This window comes from Actinia tenebrosa, unplaced genomic scaffold (assembly GCF_029948245.1).
Source record: "Actinia tenebrosa isolate PJP-AT-01 unplaced genomic scaffold, QUT_ActTen_1.0 PGA_scaffold9__36_contigs__length_13948895, whole genome shotgun sequence".
Taxonomy (NCBI): domain Eukaryota; kingdom Metazoa; phylum Cnidaria; class Anthozoa; order Actiniaria; family Actiniidae; genus Actinia; species Actinia tenebrosa.
The window spans coordinates 10,667,482-10,683,413 of NW_028292586.1; the positions used below are offsets into that span (position 1 = coordinate 10,667,482).

Below are 15,932 nucleotides of genomic sequence, written 5' to 3' on the forward strand. Positions count from 1 at the left end.
TTGCACACTGTTCTTTTTCGCCATTTTCACATTCCCCATAATGTTTTACGGGTAAACGGTAAAAAAACTTCGTGTCATAAAATCAAATCTTTCTTTAATCCAATATAAACTACAATATAACTGCTTTTATCGAAAGAAATACTCGTATTATCAGTTTATTTTGAGTGAATTTTTCACCTTCAGAACAAAAAGAAGTTTAGTGTTACAGAAAATGTACTGACTCATGAAGAAGTGCTAAAAATTTACTTTAAAGCCTTTGAACATTTCTTTCTAGTTGTTTCTTATACATCTTTAGACGTCATAAAAACACGCATTTGTAACATATTCTAATCAGTGTTCAGCATATATTTTCCCCTGGTTGCCTCCAGAGCCGTAACGTATCTTGGGGATGTGAAAATGGTAAATATCAAACTGCGCTATCTGGGACTAGCGATTTTTTCTTTTCTTAAGCAAACATCTGCCACAATTCCTTACACATGAATATTCGTCAGCCATTTTCCGTTTCTAACTGGCTAAAATTGCACTTGCCCCTGCAAGCTTGACTAGAACGCGAGCTGGCCTCCCGCGATAATAATAGTTGGCCTTCGGGTACTCAAATAATTGATCAATCGATGATTAGATTAATCCTTTTGTTGAATCGATCGAACGACCAAGGAATTCATTGGAAATCATGGATTATAAAATAGACAGGTCTAAGCTTTTCAGTGCTTCATCAAGTATGTTTCAAGCTAAATTTCCAGCAGCAATGACAAATCAAAACATCACGCTCAAAGAAAAAGGTTAATAGCCAGCTTTCTAAATAAAAATGCAATACCTTTATAAGGTCATTTTGTAGTTTTTGAGTCCGTTTTTGAAGTTCTTGTCTTTTCGTTGATTCATCAGACAGTTTTTTCTTTAACATAACTATAATGAGAAAAGTTGGCATCGCAATAATTGTTAGCAATTACTCCTCAAGCCCGAATGGGCTATTGACTCATAGGTCATGAGGGCAAGAGGACTAATTGTTTTAGTCAAATCCAACTAGTTCGTCAAATATAAAGATGAAAACAAGTTTTGAATTAAAGTTAAATTTAATTTTTTGGTTTTCAAAGCCCGCACTTTTCGCTACTAGTATGATATAACTGATAGCCTAGTAGCAGCTCATCCAATCAGAACACAGTTGGATTTGAATAAATGATATTTACAAGAATGCACTCTGATAACACTCCTTCCCAATCAGAAGCACAAGACATTTCTATGTCATTCATAAGCACGTGCCCTTTTTAAAGTTTAAAAAGTGAAACCCTATGTTGTCACAACAGCATTGATAGGGAAGCAATGCAATCATGGCTCTAAATAAAATATTACCAAATTTTTGTATTAGCTCGCTATGAGTAACGTTATCAAGGTCATTAGATCCAACCATTATTCTTGAGATCTCATCATGTTGATTCAAATCACGCCGATACTGACTGTTTGCTTCCTGTTTTAGAAAAAAAAAGAAAGAACGAATTGCATCACAGTTCATGTTCTGGGTGGTCAGTCTACTGAACGTATCTTACAATCTGGTATTCCACAAGGAAGTATTTTAGGGCCAGTGCTTTTCTCGCTGTATATAGCACCACTTGGAGATCTCATGAGATCATTAGGCATTGACTTTCATCTTTATGCCGATGATACGCAGCTATATATTTCTTTTAAAACGTCTGACCCAGGTGAACTGATTACAGCAAAGTCAAAGATTGAAACTTGTGTTCGCACATTGGATAAGTGGATGACTGCGAATAAGCTAAAGTTAAACAGCGAAAAGACGGAGATATTGGTGCTATCTGCTCGACATCGCCCCCCTCCAACTCTAACCTCTACTGCTGTATGCGATGATGTTATCATTCCATCCTTAAAGGCGAGGAACATTGGGGCTATCATGGACTCTAACTTAACTATGGAGGCGCATGTAACAACCATCTGTAAATCTGGCTTCTATTATTTAAGGAAAATCAGCAAGATAAGGAAATATCTCAGCTTTAAATCTGCAGAGATATTAGTACACGCTCTGGTTACGTCTCGATTGGATTTTGGAAATGCACTGTTACATGGACTACCAAACACTCTGCTAGAGCGAATTCAGAAGGTTCAAAATGCAGCAGCACGAGTAGTTACCCTAACAAAGAAAAGAGACCATATAACACCTATAATGTTCAAGCTACATTGGTTGCCGATCAAGGAAAGAATTAAGTATAAGATACTGCTAATTACTTATAAGGCTTTAGCTGGATTAGCACCACAGTATATTACTGATCTTTTAGAAGTTTACACACCTAGGCGTACTCTAAGATCAGCATCAGATAAGAAATTAGTAGTTCCAATTTATAACTTAGAATCGTATGGCAAACGCTCATTTTCTATCTCTGCGCCTATATTATGGAATGACCTGCCACAGAATATAAGACTATGCCAATCTTTAGAATGCTTTAAGTCTAAATTGAAAACGCATCTGTTTAAATCGGTATATAGCGATTTTATTTTAAGCCACGTCAAAAACTAGAGCACTTTTTGATTATTTGTATATTTTTAGGAATTATTTAGGGATATTATTGCAATTTTATTAATATTTTATTAAGTAATTTTAAGGTACTTTAGCTCTTGATTTAATTTTTCTTTTATAGGTCTAGTATTTTTTAGGATAATTTAGTTTTGAATTTATTGTAAAGCGCCTCTGGACATTTATGGAAGAGGCGCTATATAAGAAATATTTATTATTATTATTATTATTATTATTAAAAATAGGTATCGGTATTCATTAGTGGTCCTTTTGAATTACATCCAAGATGCATTATTCAGTCATTTTCATAGAAACAAAAGTACAGTCATAGACTTTGTCATCAGTCTCAAATTGCCTTACTTCACTATCACGCCAGAGCTTGTTTATAAGGAGGGCAGAATAGTGAATAACAATTTTAATAATTGGACTAATATACTTCGCAGCTGAATAAATAGCTCTGATATGTCTGGTTTTCAACTACTTTATAAACCTGTGTTTATCCTACAATATATACGTTAATTGGTGGCTAGTGTTGCTTTTGTAACTTCTCATAAAATAGAGCTTTTCGCATTTTTTATTGTGCCGTGTAATAGTGAAATAGGGCAATTTTCCACCATGACACTATAACTGCATTGCCTTAATGACCATAATCTCTCTTCTTATCTCATCCCATTCACTTTCTACGACGGAATCTTAAATTATGATAATTTCTGGATTCGCAAATCTGACTTCCGGCTTTCAGGGGCTGAGCTCCAGATTTGGTCGCATCTTGAATTCCGGATTTTGTGTTTAATTTGTGGACATGTTCCCTTCCTACGACCATGATGCTAAGCGGCAAGACAAAATATTGATTTCATGTGACAAAATAGGGAAATATTACCCATATAATGGTATATATTAATCAGCGGTAAGCCTTACTTAGGTGACTCGAAAACATTCCTGCAATAACAACCATTACCTCAAGTCGAGCGTTTTCTTGCTTTAAGTGTAGAAGATCAGCTGCTAGTTTCCTCATTGCAGTTCGATAGCGATCCACTTCCTGATAAACAGAAAACAATTTAGAACTTCGAGAGAATCCAGGACTGAGGTCCAGGGCTTCACAAGTTAACGACGACTAAAAGGCTGCAATAGCATACGTTTTAACAGATGATATGACATAATAACTATTTACTGGGAGTGAAGGAAAGATTTTGTGAACTCCAGACCTTACACTTTTCCTAAGTCGAGTATGTTGTTCTAGAGCCCCAAATAAGAACGATAATGAATGCAATGTTTTTAAATAACATCACTTTGCAAGATGTGTTTGAGAGTGGAGCGGAGTCATGAATTGGCGTCGTGGATAAAACTATATGAACCAGGACAGATCACTCAGAACTGTGCACATTTGCGAATTTGACAATTTGATATTCACCTAAGTTCACACTTAGCTGGTTAGTGTTTAGGCAGGCAACATGTACTTACCTTCATTTGATAATCTAGTAAGGCCAATGTTCTTAAATCCATTGTGCTTCTTAACTAAGAGGAGAATAAAATAACTAGTTACGACAGACACTGACAATCATTAGTGAAGTCAAAACGATAGTCAATTTACCTCTAAAGGAATTGCTACAGGATCTCCATTGGAATTGGCTCTGTCATTTTTAAGGCTGAAAGAAAAAGGAAGCAAGTTACTAAATTGTTAACCTCATCCTTCATTAATGTCTTTTTTACGTACGGTTGTTGGAAAGACTGTGACATCAGTAGGTCGGATGAATCTTTTGGCTTACTTAATGGCAGAATGCGTTGCACAGCATCAAAAGGGGGAAGACCGTATGGATTCTAAATTAAGGAATAAAAATAGAAATTACAAAACCAGGCTATTTCCATTATTATGAAATAAAAATAATTGATCCATCCATCTGACCTTTTCTGTTGTCATGTTTGGTTGTTCTGCAAGATGCTCTTCAGGATCCAACATTTCTGGGTTTTCATTAAAAACCGGAAGGGAAGAAAATTGTGATGCCGATGCCAGACCGTCTGGGCGCTTTAAAAAATAAGAGAAAAGAAAAACAATGTTATCACCTGCTTTGAAGTCATGGGCCATGTCCAGTATATTAAAGTTCTTATTCAAAATAATTCAAGAGTAAATATACATAATGCTAAATACTATATGATGGGAGTACGTTGATTTGAATTGAACTATATTTTAGTCAGATATTTTTCACGTCATGTTAATTGAAAATTCTGGCACAAATTAGATATTTAAATTTCATATCGACTCACGTTTAACGCATTCTTGTAATGTCAGTCACGTTCATTAACTTTCATTTTTACAATTGCTTGAGTCCAATAAGCAAGGTGAGTTTTACTTTTATATCACCTCGTTAAACTGAACGGTCATCCCAGGTGGGGCAGGGGTCGTCGTAGGATTTAGGGAGAGATAACACAAACATAAAAGAGTAGCAGCCACCAGTAAGGGGTATCACGTTAAAGATAGTGCCTCTTTAGTCATGGTGAGATCATATCAGTTATTCTTGATGATGTTCTCTTACTCATTGTGTCTTTATTTACCTCTTGTGACAGGAGTCGTAAAACAATACCCGCCGACGCTTTCCTTCCTGTTGGCGTCTTCATGAAGCCCTGAGTACGATAACATAAAAATTGACCGAAAGTTAAACACATAATTGATGTTATGCGTTGCAACTATGAATCAGTACCTGTATTGGAAGATTGTTTAATCTTAATCCCATAGACGCATTTTGCTGTTGAAGAGCGAAGGCCAAGGGCTGATTAAGTATTCGATTACAATATCCCACTGGATTGGTGAGTTGCCAACCAGAATCACTGAATGCTGTTAATAGACGAATCAGGGTACTCGTCAAAAAACATGTCATTTAAGGATATGACTGAAAAGAAACCAAGTCTTTTGCTTAAGTGTCGCAAAAAGTTCTACTTCATTCTTTTCAAAAGTCCTTCAAATTCTCATGTTTTCGTTGTTAATCTTGAATATTTTTTCAAACAAAAACGGTACCTTGTGAAGCTGTATAAAACTCAATCACCATTGAAGCTTTTTTTGAAAACAGCGATTCTTTGTCTCCAGGAAAATAAAACATTTGGTTCCAGTACGGCTGGTGAAAAGGTTCCCCACAGACTGTAACCTAGGCAACGACGCGTTTTAAAAAAGATAATAATAATATAGTGTTAAAAATAAAGGAATTGAGAAACAATATGGACAATTCAAACTATAGAATATCCGAAACAAAGGAGACAGGATTTTGTGTTTTTAGCTGACTTTTTTTTTCTTTTTTTTCTTTTCTTCTAAGCATTATGATCCAACTTATGATTAAACTAGGCTTGCTAAACTAGATGTGGCTGCATAAATATTGACGGACTTAGATAAAAAATGAATAAAGATCGCTAAAAACAAAACGTAAGTACAAGTTTTCCTTACAATTCACATAAGACGAAAAAATTAAACCGCCTAAAACGAGCATTATTAACACATGTCTAAGTCGACTTTCTTTGCATACTTCGAGTCCCGCGCAAAAATGTTTAGGATTTTGCCTTTTTGAAGTCCAATCTTGTACGGTTGCTTATTAAAAGTTTGACGGTTGCCATGTTAATTTAGCGGTTTTTTAGTGCGCATGCTCGTTGGGTCGCACTCGCTGCTACTACAGTCAACCTCTACTCAACTCTGAACATTTACTCTTTTGGGGGTAAGAAAAACTGAGAATCGTTGAAAAAACCTTCTCCAATGGAGAGAAAAGTACATCAAACAAACTGTATTCATATGTTTGAGTGAATTTATTGTAGGTTGTACTTAACTTACCTGTGGTGAACCGTAAAGAAGCGAAGAGCTGGCGACTGAAAATGAAGTAGGGTGTGGTGATGGAAAACCTATTGTCGTCATGGTAACACTGGCTGTACAAGGGTGACTAGTGAGCATCTTTTCTCTTGAAAAAACAATGAAACGTCATAAACTTTACACGTGATTAAATAAAAGGTACAAAAATCTTGCAATATTTACTACCAACTAAACCTACCTGTATTCGTCCCAGTCAGGTACTATTCTGGACACTGCAATGAGCGGTCCCACTTGATTGGAAATGGGACTCTCAAAACCACGTAACAAAACCTGAATCGAAAACAAGAAAAATTTCGCTTATTAACTGGTATCAATGAAAGACCACAAAATACATTGCTTTCCCGAGGTTCCAGTAAAGTCTACGTAGTTTATATTCAAAGAATACGAAATCAAAAGAGGTCAAGAGAACAATAGGGGGTAATTAAAACAATCCTTTCACATTTATTTTGACCTTATAGACAAATCCTTTTCCCGTTCTCGGACATTTAATTTGATAAATTGTATTATTCAAAAATTATCTAAACACTAAATTTAGAAAACCAGGTTGATAACTATTACAAAATAATAATAATAATAATGGTTAGGAGAGCGTGCTTTATGAGAGCACTCAGCACGCGCGCGCACTTTAGTTGCGTCATTCTTTTTAAAATAACAGTTATTGTAATTTGTATTTTATAAAAGAAGCTTGCTTGCTGTGCTGTGTGGAGTCATAAAACACTTGGGGAATGGAAGAACACTCCAGAAATGTCGAGAAGCATTCCGCGACGCGTCGTGCTTCTCCTAACACTTCTCTCGTGTTCCGCCAACCCCCGCGTGCTTTATAACTGCACGATCACGCGCGTGTTTTTTTATTTCTTCACCACGATACCTCCATTCCATAGATTTTCGCACTATTATTATCTGGTTTAGATAGTCTGTCGAACTTCAGGATAAATGACACGTATAATCTTGAGCTATTGCCAAGATTATTGTTTGACTGAAAATCCAACAGAAAAGAAAACATTTAGTTTACCTACTATTCGAGAAGGAAGAAAGCAATAAAAGAGAGAGGGAGGGGCCAACGAACGGAGAGCGAAGGGGAATGAAGGGAAAAATGAAAGCATACGTGAATGGGTGGTTGGATTGAAAAGTGATTGACACAAGTTTGAGGAAATAAAAATAATACTAATAACTCAGTTACCTTAACTAATTCCAAGTTGTAAGGATAAAATGGTTTCAATTGTGATACCGGTATTCTGTACTCAGCTAATAGCTCTTTACTAGGGCTGTCAGCAATACAAAGATGTACCTCTGAAAAACAAGAACCAACAAAACCATCATTTGGTTACATTTGTTTCATCAAAGTTTAAATAATTTCTTTATTTTACCGAGCTTTCGACCTAAAACCCGTGTTACAACTATAAGATAAACTTATAACTTAAGCTGTAAAAGCTATCGAACCTTCTTGCTTGAAATCTTCTTGTGGAAATTCTACCAGCAATACTTCATCCCAGGTTGGAAAATGAGTTGGTTGAATGGAGGTATGTGTAATTGAACGTGAAGGAAGACCTCTGCTACGATCCCTCTTTGATTTCCTGGAACATTTTAAAACATAACATAGTTCAGGAGCCGTATTATGATTTTTTGAAAAATTATAAACTATAGCTCACTTCAGACGAAATATTTTCTTCAAGGGTTGTAGAAACAGCCTATAACTCTATGGTTTCCAAACGTTACTTATTGGTACTGCCCGAATACGACTTTCATGTCTGCACCTGCTATACTTATATTTATGAAAGCGCTCGCTCATCTCGAAAATCCTGTATTCGTAAAGTCTGGAAAGAAATATTTCATTTGCAAGCTAAATTCTTTGACAGATTATTGGAAAATTTGTGCTTATCAAATTCTTTTTCTTGATAATTATCACATATACAGGTATGCTACAAGAGAAAACGTTACTTCAAGAGAATATTCATTTTCTTTTGGTTACTTTCATTTATTCTATTTGTCTCCCGCTTTATCCCCACACTTAAACACTTTAAACACAACCATAAGCACAAGAAACCTCTATGCTATCCCTTACCCAATGACATAGGGTTGAGGTGGGCGACCATCTGATTTACTTGGAAGTCCAATGGCAGCGTGAACAAGTACAGCAACTTCACAGTATCCCTCACGGGCGACATAGCTGCCACACAGATGACGAGGGTGTACAATTGAGCTGAGTGGTCCCAACGGAGATTCCTGTACATAAAAAAATAAGAATTAAATTTTTTCCAGTCCTGATTGGCTGTTTGAGTGGGCAGGTGTTTTCTTAGTATCTGCTCACAGTCTGGTATCCTGACATTATTCGCACTTCCACATGGAATAATGGATTGCTAAACCAGTCGAAAAATAAATGGAGAAATTTATTAAGTAATTTAATTCGGTCTAAATTTGGTCCGGAGAGGGAAAACATGTGCCCTCGGTCTTGAAAACGGAACTCGGTCTAAATGGGTCCTTCCAAAATGGCTATCATGTAGACTGATTCCATAAGTCATGGCATTCGCTCCCTTATGGGATTGTTGGCAAAAACCCTCACTTTCAGTCTATGCTGTCACACAAAAATTCTGGCCTGATTGGTTTGCACAGGGGGTTTCCTGGAGTCCACGAAACCACCCCTGGATCTGCCACTGGGAATGGCAAACAACTTCAAAATTCTTAGTTTCTTTAAATCAAAAGTAGATTATAAAAGGAGAAAATATCAGGTAAAAACCAAAAAAAAAAAAAACAATAAAATAAATAATTCTTATTTTATAAGGGTATCATTTCTCAATGGTCAGCTGCTAGCAGGAGCTAGGAGTGGTGACCTCCATGTGCTGGGAAAGGAAACCAGGAAACCAAGAAAGAACCAACAAGCAAATGTACAGCCAGCAATGAGAGTTAAGTAAAATAAAAACAATGACATTATGTGAAGCATGGGAATAGTTTACTCTGGACTCCAAAAGATCATGAATATTCAATAGCCTTTGTATGTAGCCATGTAATAGGCTGTTAAAAACATCAGGATCAAGAGGGGGGTGGCACAAAAAATCTGAGTTCAACAACACTTTTACAATAACATAATTGAAAACATTCATTGAGCAAAAATTGAGAGGGGGTCAGATTTCCTGAGTGGGTTACTAAATGAATCCCAACACCAACCCCCCCCCCCCCCCCCCTCCACCACCACCACCCTAAAAAAAATCCCCCCCCCTCCCTCCAACACTATACATACCATTAAGTTAATACTTTCTACTGATTTCTTTAATGTACTTGGCCCAGGAACACTATCTGAAATATCAAATAAATGAAAAAGTTATTGTTCTGATTGATCATTTGACATATCTCACCATTTATTGAAAGAAATATTACTTTACTTTAAATAATGAAGGAATTTAAAATACAGCACTGTGCACTGGAATAAGATATACTACAAACAGTTATATGAGCACAGGTGATGTGCATGGTTTGGTGTGCATTACTAATACACCACTTCCTACTACCCACTGTGGTCACCACTTTAACCCTGATGGAAATAGTTGAGGATTGGGATGTCAAAGAAACTAAGCCATCTTAACGTCATATAAGAACATGCATAATAGGTAAATTACAAGCCTTGCATGAAACAACTGAAGAAGAGTGCCAATGGACAATATATATATTGTCATTATCATTATTGTTTGTTTATTTGTTTGTTCGTTTGTTCAATCGTTCGTTCGTTTGATTGCTTGTTTGTTTGCTTGTTTGTTCGCTTGTTTTATTATATTTTTTATTTTATCTTATGTTATTATTTTTATTTTTATTATTTTTCTTATTATTCATTTATTTTTTTTTTTTTTTTTTTTATACATTTATTTATTTATTTATTTTTAATTAATTAATTAATTTGTTTTATTTATTTTTTCCTAAGCGAGCGTGAATTTGTTTAATTTAATGCGCACGCACATATGCCATGGTTTGATCGCGTTTTTCTTTGTCAATATGTAACGTTTTTCATTTCCCTGAGGATGGCTGTGAGTAGGCCAAAAGCTCGTAACATATGTATTAAATCAATGGTTGATAAGACAAGTTATCATAATTAAAAATAGATCTTAGTTGACTAAATAATAAGGTGTAGGCTTACACTTGCCTGCAGAAGTAGGAACTATATTCTGTTCCTGTGAGTCCTCCTGATCTGCCTTTCTAAGGACTGCTTTCATCCAAAGTACACCAACACTTACTGACATCCCACCAAGACCACTTTCTGCTGTTGTTAAAGTTAATTGCTTTTCAGTATTATACAAAACATGCTTTTCATCTGCTCTGTTTTCTGGTGCCACTTTGGTTGGGAAAAGGGAGCTTCTGTGAGGATATACTAAGAATGCAGCTTCTCCACATTTTTGTTGAGTTTCTGAGAGTTCATAAGCCTCTGCAATAAGAAATACTTCCTGTTCCACAAATCCTAAATAAAAGGTAAAACAAAAACAAGTTAGATTAGGCAAGATCAGTGGTCAGGGTGTCCAAATAGGATACAGAAGGGCTATGGCTTAAATCCCCTCTTAAACTCAGATTCTTTCTGAATATTCTCTTTCTTGCTATTCATTTACTCATTATCATTTGTACTGTATATCTAATATTAAAAAATTTTGTTTCAAAAACAAGATTGAAACAATGCAAAAATCTGACTATGCAATAGAAATCACAACATAGCAGAGATCTGTAAATCAGATACAGAACCATCCACCTTCAGTGGATTTCCTAGGCTCGCCTCCAATTTACTATATTGTAACATATGCCCATCACTGAGGGAAGAATCCATAATTTTCACTGGGACAGATTTCATCTGCCAAACCAAGCCAACAAGTGGGCTGTAGTTTGGTAAACCAAAAAAAACTCTGCTTTTAAATTCTAATTAGGGAATTCATAGTCCTTTAGGGGGCTTGTAGTTGTCATTTACAGGGTTTGATCATGGTTTAGGGGGTTCAATTGTGGTTTAGTGCCTTAATACAAACACCCTAGATCCATCCTGCACATAAAGATTGGACATCAAATGTTGTTTATGTTGGAAAGATAGGTTGCAATAAGTTAAAGTGTATATTTTGGAACTACTATACTAAAGGAAAAGCAGAAAACTTCTTAAAGTAGGGACATAGGCTAAATTGGCAGGTCTGAGGATAAAATCCAACCCTTGAGTAGTATTATTGTAAGTGGCATAAGCTAAGCTATGACCCTGTTTCTCCATATGCTGTGCACTTCATGGCTAAGGGTCACAGGTTTCAATTGATTATTAACTGAATCACACATGTTAACCACACAGAGTTTATTATTTTGGTATTTCGTTCTCTCCCTTGTAAAGGGTTTTTCTATTGGTTCTCTGTTTTTTTCTCCCTCTGTAAAAATGAACATGTGAGTTGAATGTTGTGTGTTGTGTGTTGTAAAAAGGAAATGCAGTGGTTATGCATGTGCAATGAAGAGCCCATTTAAGAGCCCCTTGCCTTCACCAAACGTAATTGTTCTGGAATATTTACTGAGCCGTGAGTATTCAAGTGGTATGGTGAGGTAAATATTCAGAAAAATCACTGTCAGCCTGAGGTGAATTATTGCCTTAGTATAATCTTAGACAAAATGTGAGTGAAATTTTATATTTATCAAGTATAATTAGAAAAAATTTAACTAGCTAATTTTTGCGAGTATGACCATAGTCTAGAAATTGAGGGACTGAAAAGTCTTGAAGCCACATAAAGTAATGTTTGTTATTTTTGCTGCAATCAACTGCTAGTGATTCCTAAACCAGTCACGACAACGCACCACGTTGGGTTAACAGGCAGTCTTTATGAATAATAATTCAAATCTCTATATGTGTGTACATATATGTTACAAATATCAATACTGCCCTGGTTATAGGAAAGCTAATGGAGTGGGTGGGTGGGTATATAATTGCCGGTGCTATAAATACTAAAAGGCTAGGCAAGCTCAATACGGTGTAGCTACTGCTATAAAAGTTGGAATGAGTGCCTAGCTGATGCAACATTTGTCCTAGTGTACTAATGTACAAACTAGTTAGATAAGCTGACCAGAAAGTTAGAGTTAATTACTGAGAATGGAGGCAATAAGCCATATACATCCCGAGGGCCGCAGGCCCGAGAGACGTATAGGCTTATTGCCAACGTTCGAGGTAATTAAGTATTTTATTTATCAATTGAGAAGGTTTTCTATGAAATGTTGCTCATTATAAATGCGAACGGTCTATATATAGTTATTAACCGGGTTAATAGAGAGTTTTAGATTAACTTTTTTTCCTCCCCGCAAACGGCAAATGTGACCACGTTTTCATAGTTTTTGTGTATTTTACTTTACCTTTTACAAACCTTCTCACCAAGCGCAAATACTCTTTTGTTTTTCTACTACTTGGACTTTTTTGCGATTCTTTTTCAGTAATTTAAAAGAATTTTTTACAGGTCAACTGACGTTTCACGTTTGTCGTGAACGTAAATCTAAAACTCTCCAATAACTATATATTGACCTCACATTTATAATGAGGGCCATAACAAAAATAAAGCCTTGTGAATAACAAAGAAAACCGTGTCAATTGAGAAATAATGCCTACATATTTACTCATCGTTATATAACACCTCCCATGAACCTGACATGTCCTCCTCTATGAGCTCTAGATTTCTATTGACAAATTCAATATCAACTGACATTTTTGCTAGTGAGAAAACAACTTACTAGCAAGGTTTTGCTTGTTTAAAAGTTGATTTTGTGCCCTGACGAATTACCTTGTGGTATGTAAAAGGTTATCTTTGAATCAGGAAACATGATTGGTTCGCCTGTGTCACCTTGAAAACAGGCATCAGTAACATACTGTGACTGGTGTAGACCATTCTTTGACTGGTTGATGTAAAGCTTGACTTCATTTTGTTTTTCAGGAGATCCCTGGATTGCAATCTTCAAGAAATATTGGCCAGTGTTATTAAAGAGTGCTTTGTATATATCAACATCAAAGTACAAAGGATCACTGGCATCTGGCATGGCTCATAGTCTGTGGAAAATGATTATTTCATTGATTAAAAAGACAGATTCCACACTCAACTACAAAAATTATTTAATTATTGTCCCTTTGTGTTTTTTGGCTGAACAAAAAATAATAATAGCAAAATAAAATAAACATTAGAAACCATCCACTATTTATTGAGAATAGGCCAATAGGGAATTCCAAATATATTTGTTTACTATAGCTACAGTACCCTTGTAAGCCTTGACTTGGAATAGTCAAAATGAGTACTGTTTTATTGGTTAAATAAATTGAAGGGTAAATAAGATTTGTTTCAAGGATCCATAAATGGGTTCTTAAGTCATGATCCACAACAAATAATCACAGCACAAAAGCAAAATTGTACTGTATACATTAATATGGATTATTGTAGCTTACTCTGAGAATCAATATGCATTTACAACTACATTTATGCAAATAATGAAGAAATAGAAAATGTGTGTGAATTATTGCTGTTAGCAGAACAATAGGGAAGAGTTGGGGTAGGAATGGAATATGCTTTAAGTGTTCTGACAGTACTTCAGTTTCAAGTTCTCTTTGCTCAGCATTCACAGCCTTAGTTGTACGTTAGAATATTCAACCTATTAACCAAAATCCATTGCATTTTTATCAACACATATTGTTCCGTAATATGTACATTTCTTACTAATGGACCTTCATGAAAGAAAAGAAAAAATTTGTACACAGTCGAGGCTATGACTGAGCAAAAAGGGCCAACACGAAATGGGAGTATTCGCAAGTGCTAGTTTAACTGCAAACACCAAACTAGCATTTCAATTTTTTTTAATAAAACAAAAAAAAAAATGAGAGAAAAAAATGAAAAATGCATTTTTCCTGAATAAGAATTGCCCCCAGCATATTTAGAAAGCAATTACGCAGTTACGAACAGGCTGTATGATTTATAGGGAGTTATGACACAACTAAATATCAATCAGAGTCTCAAGTCTCAATCAGTTAATATAAATGTGCTATGAAAAGTAAAAGAAAATGTGTAATAATTGCCAAAGACAAAGTATATTCAACTAGTCGTTTTGAGTTTCTATGACTACGATGGTCCAGTTAATCAAAACAACACGATCATTTTTTAATATCAGACTTTCATTTTGACCAATCAATAAAAGTCCAAGACAAAATTTAAAAACTTATAACTTACCTTTGGACCATATAGCGTCTTTGGCCAGTGAAAAATAACAAATCAAATCGGGGTCATAAGCTCATTCCTGCTTATCTTTGCCAAAGGATTCAATAAACTTGCTAAAGAAAACATTGCGGCCATATTGGACGGTAAAACCGCTGGCCTAAACGTACCACAGGGAGCCCGCCAAGTCAAACAATATCTTTTTTTTTTTTATTATTTTTATTATTTTATATAAATAATTTAATATTTATAGAAAGTTATTATTAATACAATTATTTGTAATTACAAATAGAGTCGGAGCTTTTTAACTTTGTGTAGATAAGAGAAGTGTGTAAAGCCATACCACAGGAAGCCAATTTAGATGAAAGTGAATGATTTCTACCCAGAGTCCCTTTTGGTACAGTCGCATATGCTAAAATGAAGAAATAGAAAACGCGCGCGCGTGCAGTGTGCTGTCATAAAGCACGCGGGGTTTGGCAGAACAGAGAGTGTTCACCGCATTTGTCTGTGTTTTCTGCCCCTGGCGGGTCTAATAGCTTGCGCAGTTTGTGTATGTGAATGTGTGTGAGAATTATATATAAGATATTTAAAGTTATCTAAGTTAATTAGCTATTTTTACAGATTCATACTTATATTATATTTTATTTATTTAATTTATTTTATGCACGACCCCACAAGCTTTTAGCTTTAAATTTTATCGTGTTTAAATAAAGGTATTCTATTCTATTCTATTCTATTCTATTCTAGAGAAGTGTAGGAGAAGCACCACGCGTAGCGGAGTGCTTCTGGACACTTCTCGAGTGTTCTGCCAATCCCCAAGTGCTTTATAACTGCACACAGCACAGCAAGCAAGTTTTTTATTTCTTTAAAAAAAATACAAATTACAAAAATGGATAGGAATGGCGCAACGAAAATTTCGCGCGCGTGCAATGTACTCTCATAAAGCACGCGCTCCAAACCAATCAGAACGCAACATTCATAACAGTTATTTCATAAAGTTTGTTGACGAGAACGTTTTCTGAATTGACTGTAGACCTATTTAAAAAAATGTTGTCGGTTGGATATCTGAAATCAGAAATCTGATACGGATTGGAATTGTGGGGGACTGGGCGTTTTCTCGTTAAAAATTCAATATACACTTACCCAGATAGTTTGCCAGCGCAGGTCATCGCTCAAACTTAGTATATCAGGATATTAACTTTTTGCGAACTACGAATTAAAACCGCAAACAATTTACAGCTTACAACCCACAATTTCTTTCGATCTCAGATTTCAGATCTCCGACCTACAACGTTTTTTGAACGGGTTGTTTCTAGATCAAAGGGAATACATGAAGTTTAAGCTGAAAGGGTTTAAAAAAGCATCTACACATAAACCATAAGTTAGAACTGAAAAG

The 15,932-nt window shown here is 35.5% G+C and overlaps 1 protein-coding gene across 2 annotated transcripts in view; it reads right to left on the reverse strand.

The window, feature by feature from the left end:
• Positions 1–14,689, reverse strand: part of LOC116304767 (coiled-coil domain-containing protein 33) — a 38,951-nt gene extending 24,262 nt beyond the window's left edge. Inside the window, exons 1-20 of one of the 2 annotated variants that reach the window (XM_089024882.1) lie at positions 14,552–14,689; positions 13,124–13,386; positions 10,495–10,806; positions 9,601–9,656; positions 8,428–8,588; positions 7,806–7,939; positions 7,546–7,655; positions 7,234–7,341; positions 6,544–6,635; positions 6,330–6,453; positions 5,532–5,658; positions 5,218–5,351; positions 5,072–5,140; positions 4,425–4,544; positions 4,236–4,339; positions 4,113–4,167; positions 3,983–4,036; positions 3,480–3,560; positions 1,348–1,462; positions 815–903 (exon numbers count right to left, since the gene is read on the reverse strand). In XM_089024882.1, the coding sequence (XP_088881008.1) occupies positions 815–903; positions 1,348–1,462; positions 3,480–3,560; positions 3,983–4,036; positions 4,113–4,167; positions 4,236–4,339; positions 4,425–4,544; positions 5,072–5,140; positions 5,218–5,351; positions 5,532–5,658; positions 6,330–6,453; positions 6,544–6,635; positions 7,234–7,341; positions 7,546–7,655; positions 7,806–7,939; positions 8,428–8,588; positions 9,601–9,656; positions 10,495–10,806; positions 13,124–13,376 (2,298 nt within the window). In that variant the 5' untranslated portion in view covers positions 13,377–13,386; positions 14,552–14,689. Of the gene's footprint in view, positions 1–814; positions 904–1,347; positions 1,463–3,479; positions 3,561–3,982; positions 4,037–4,112; positions 4,168–4,235; positions 4,340–4,424; positions 4,545–5,071; positions 5,141–5,217; positions 5,352–5,531; positions 5,659–6,329; positions 6,454–6,543; positions 6,636–7,233; positions 7,342–7,545; positions 7,656–7,805; positions 7,940–8,427; positions 8,589–9,600; positions 9,657–10,488; positions 10,807–13,123; positions 13,387–14,551 lie in introns of both variants that reach the window. The other variant, XM_089024881.1, reaches the window with a different exon arrangement.
• Positions 14,690–15,932: the final 1,243 nt, after the last annotated feature.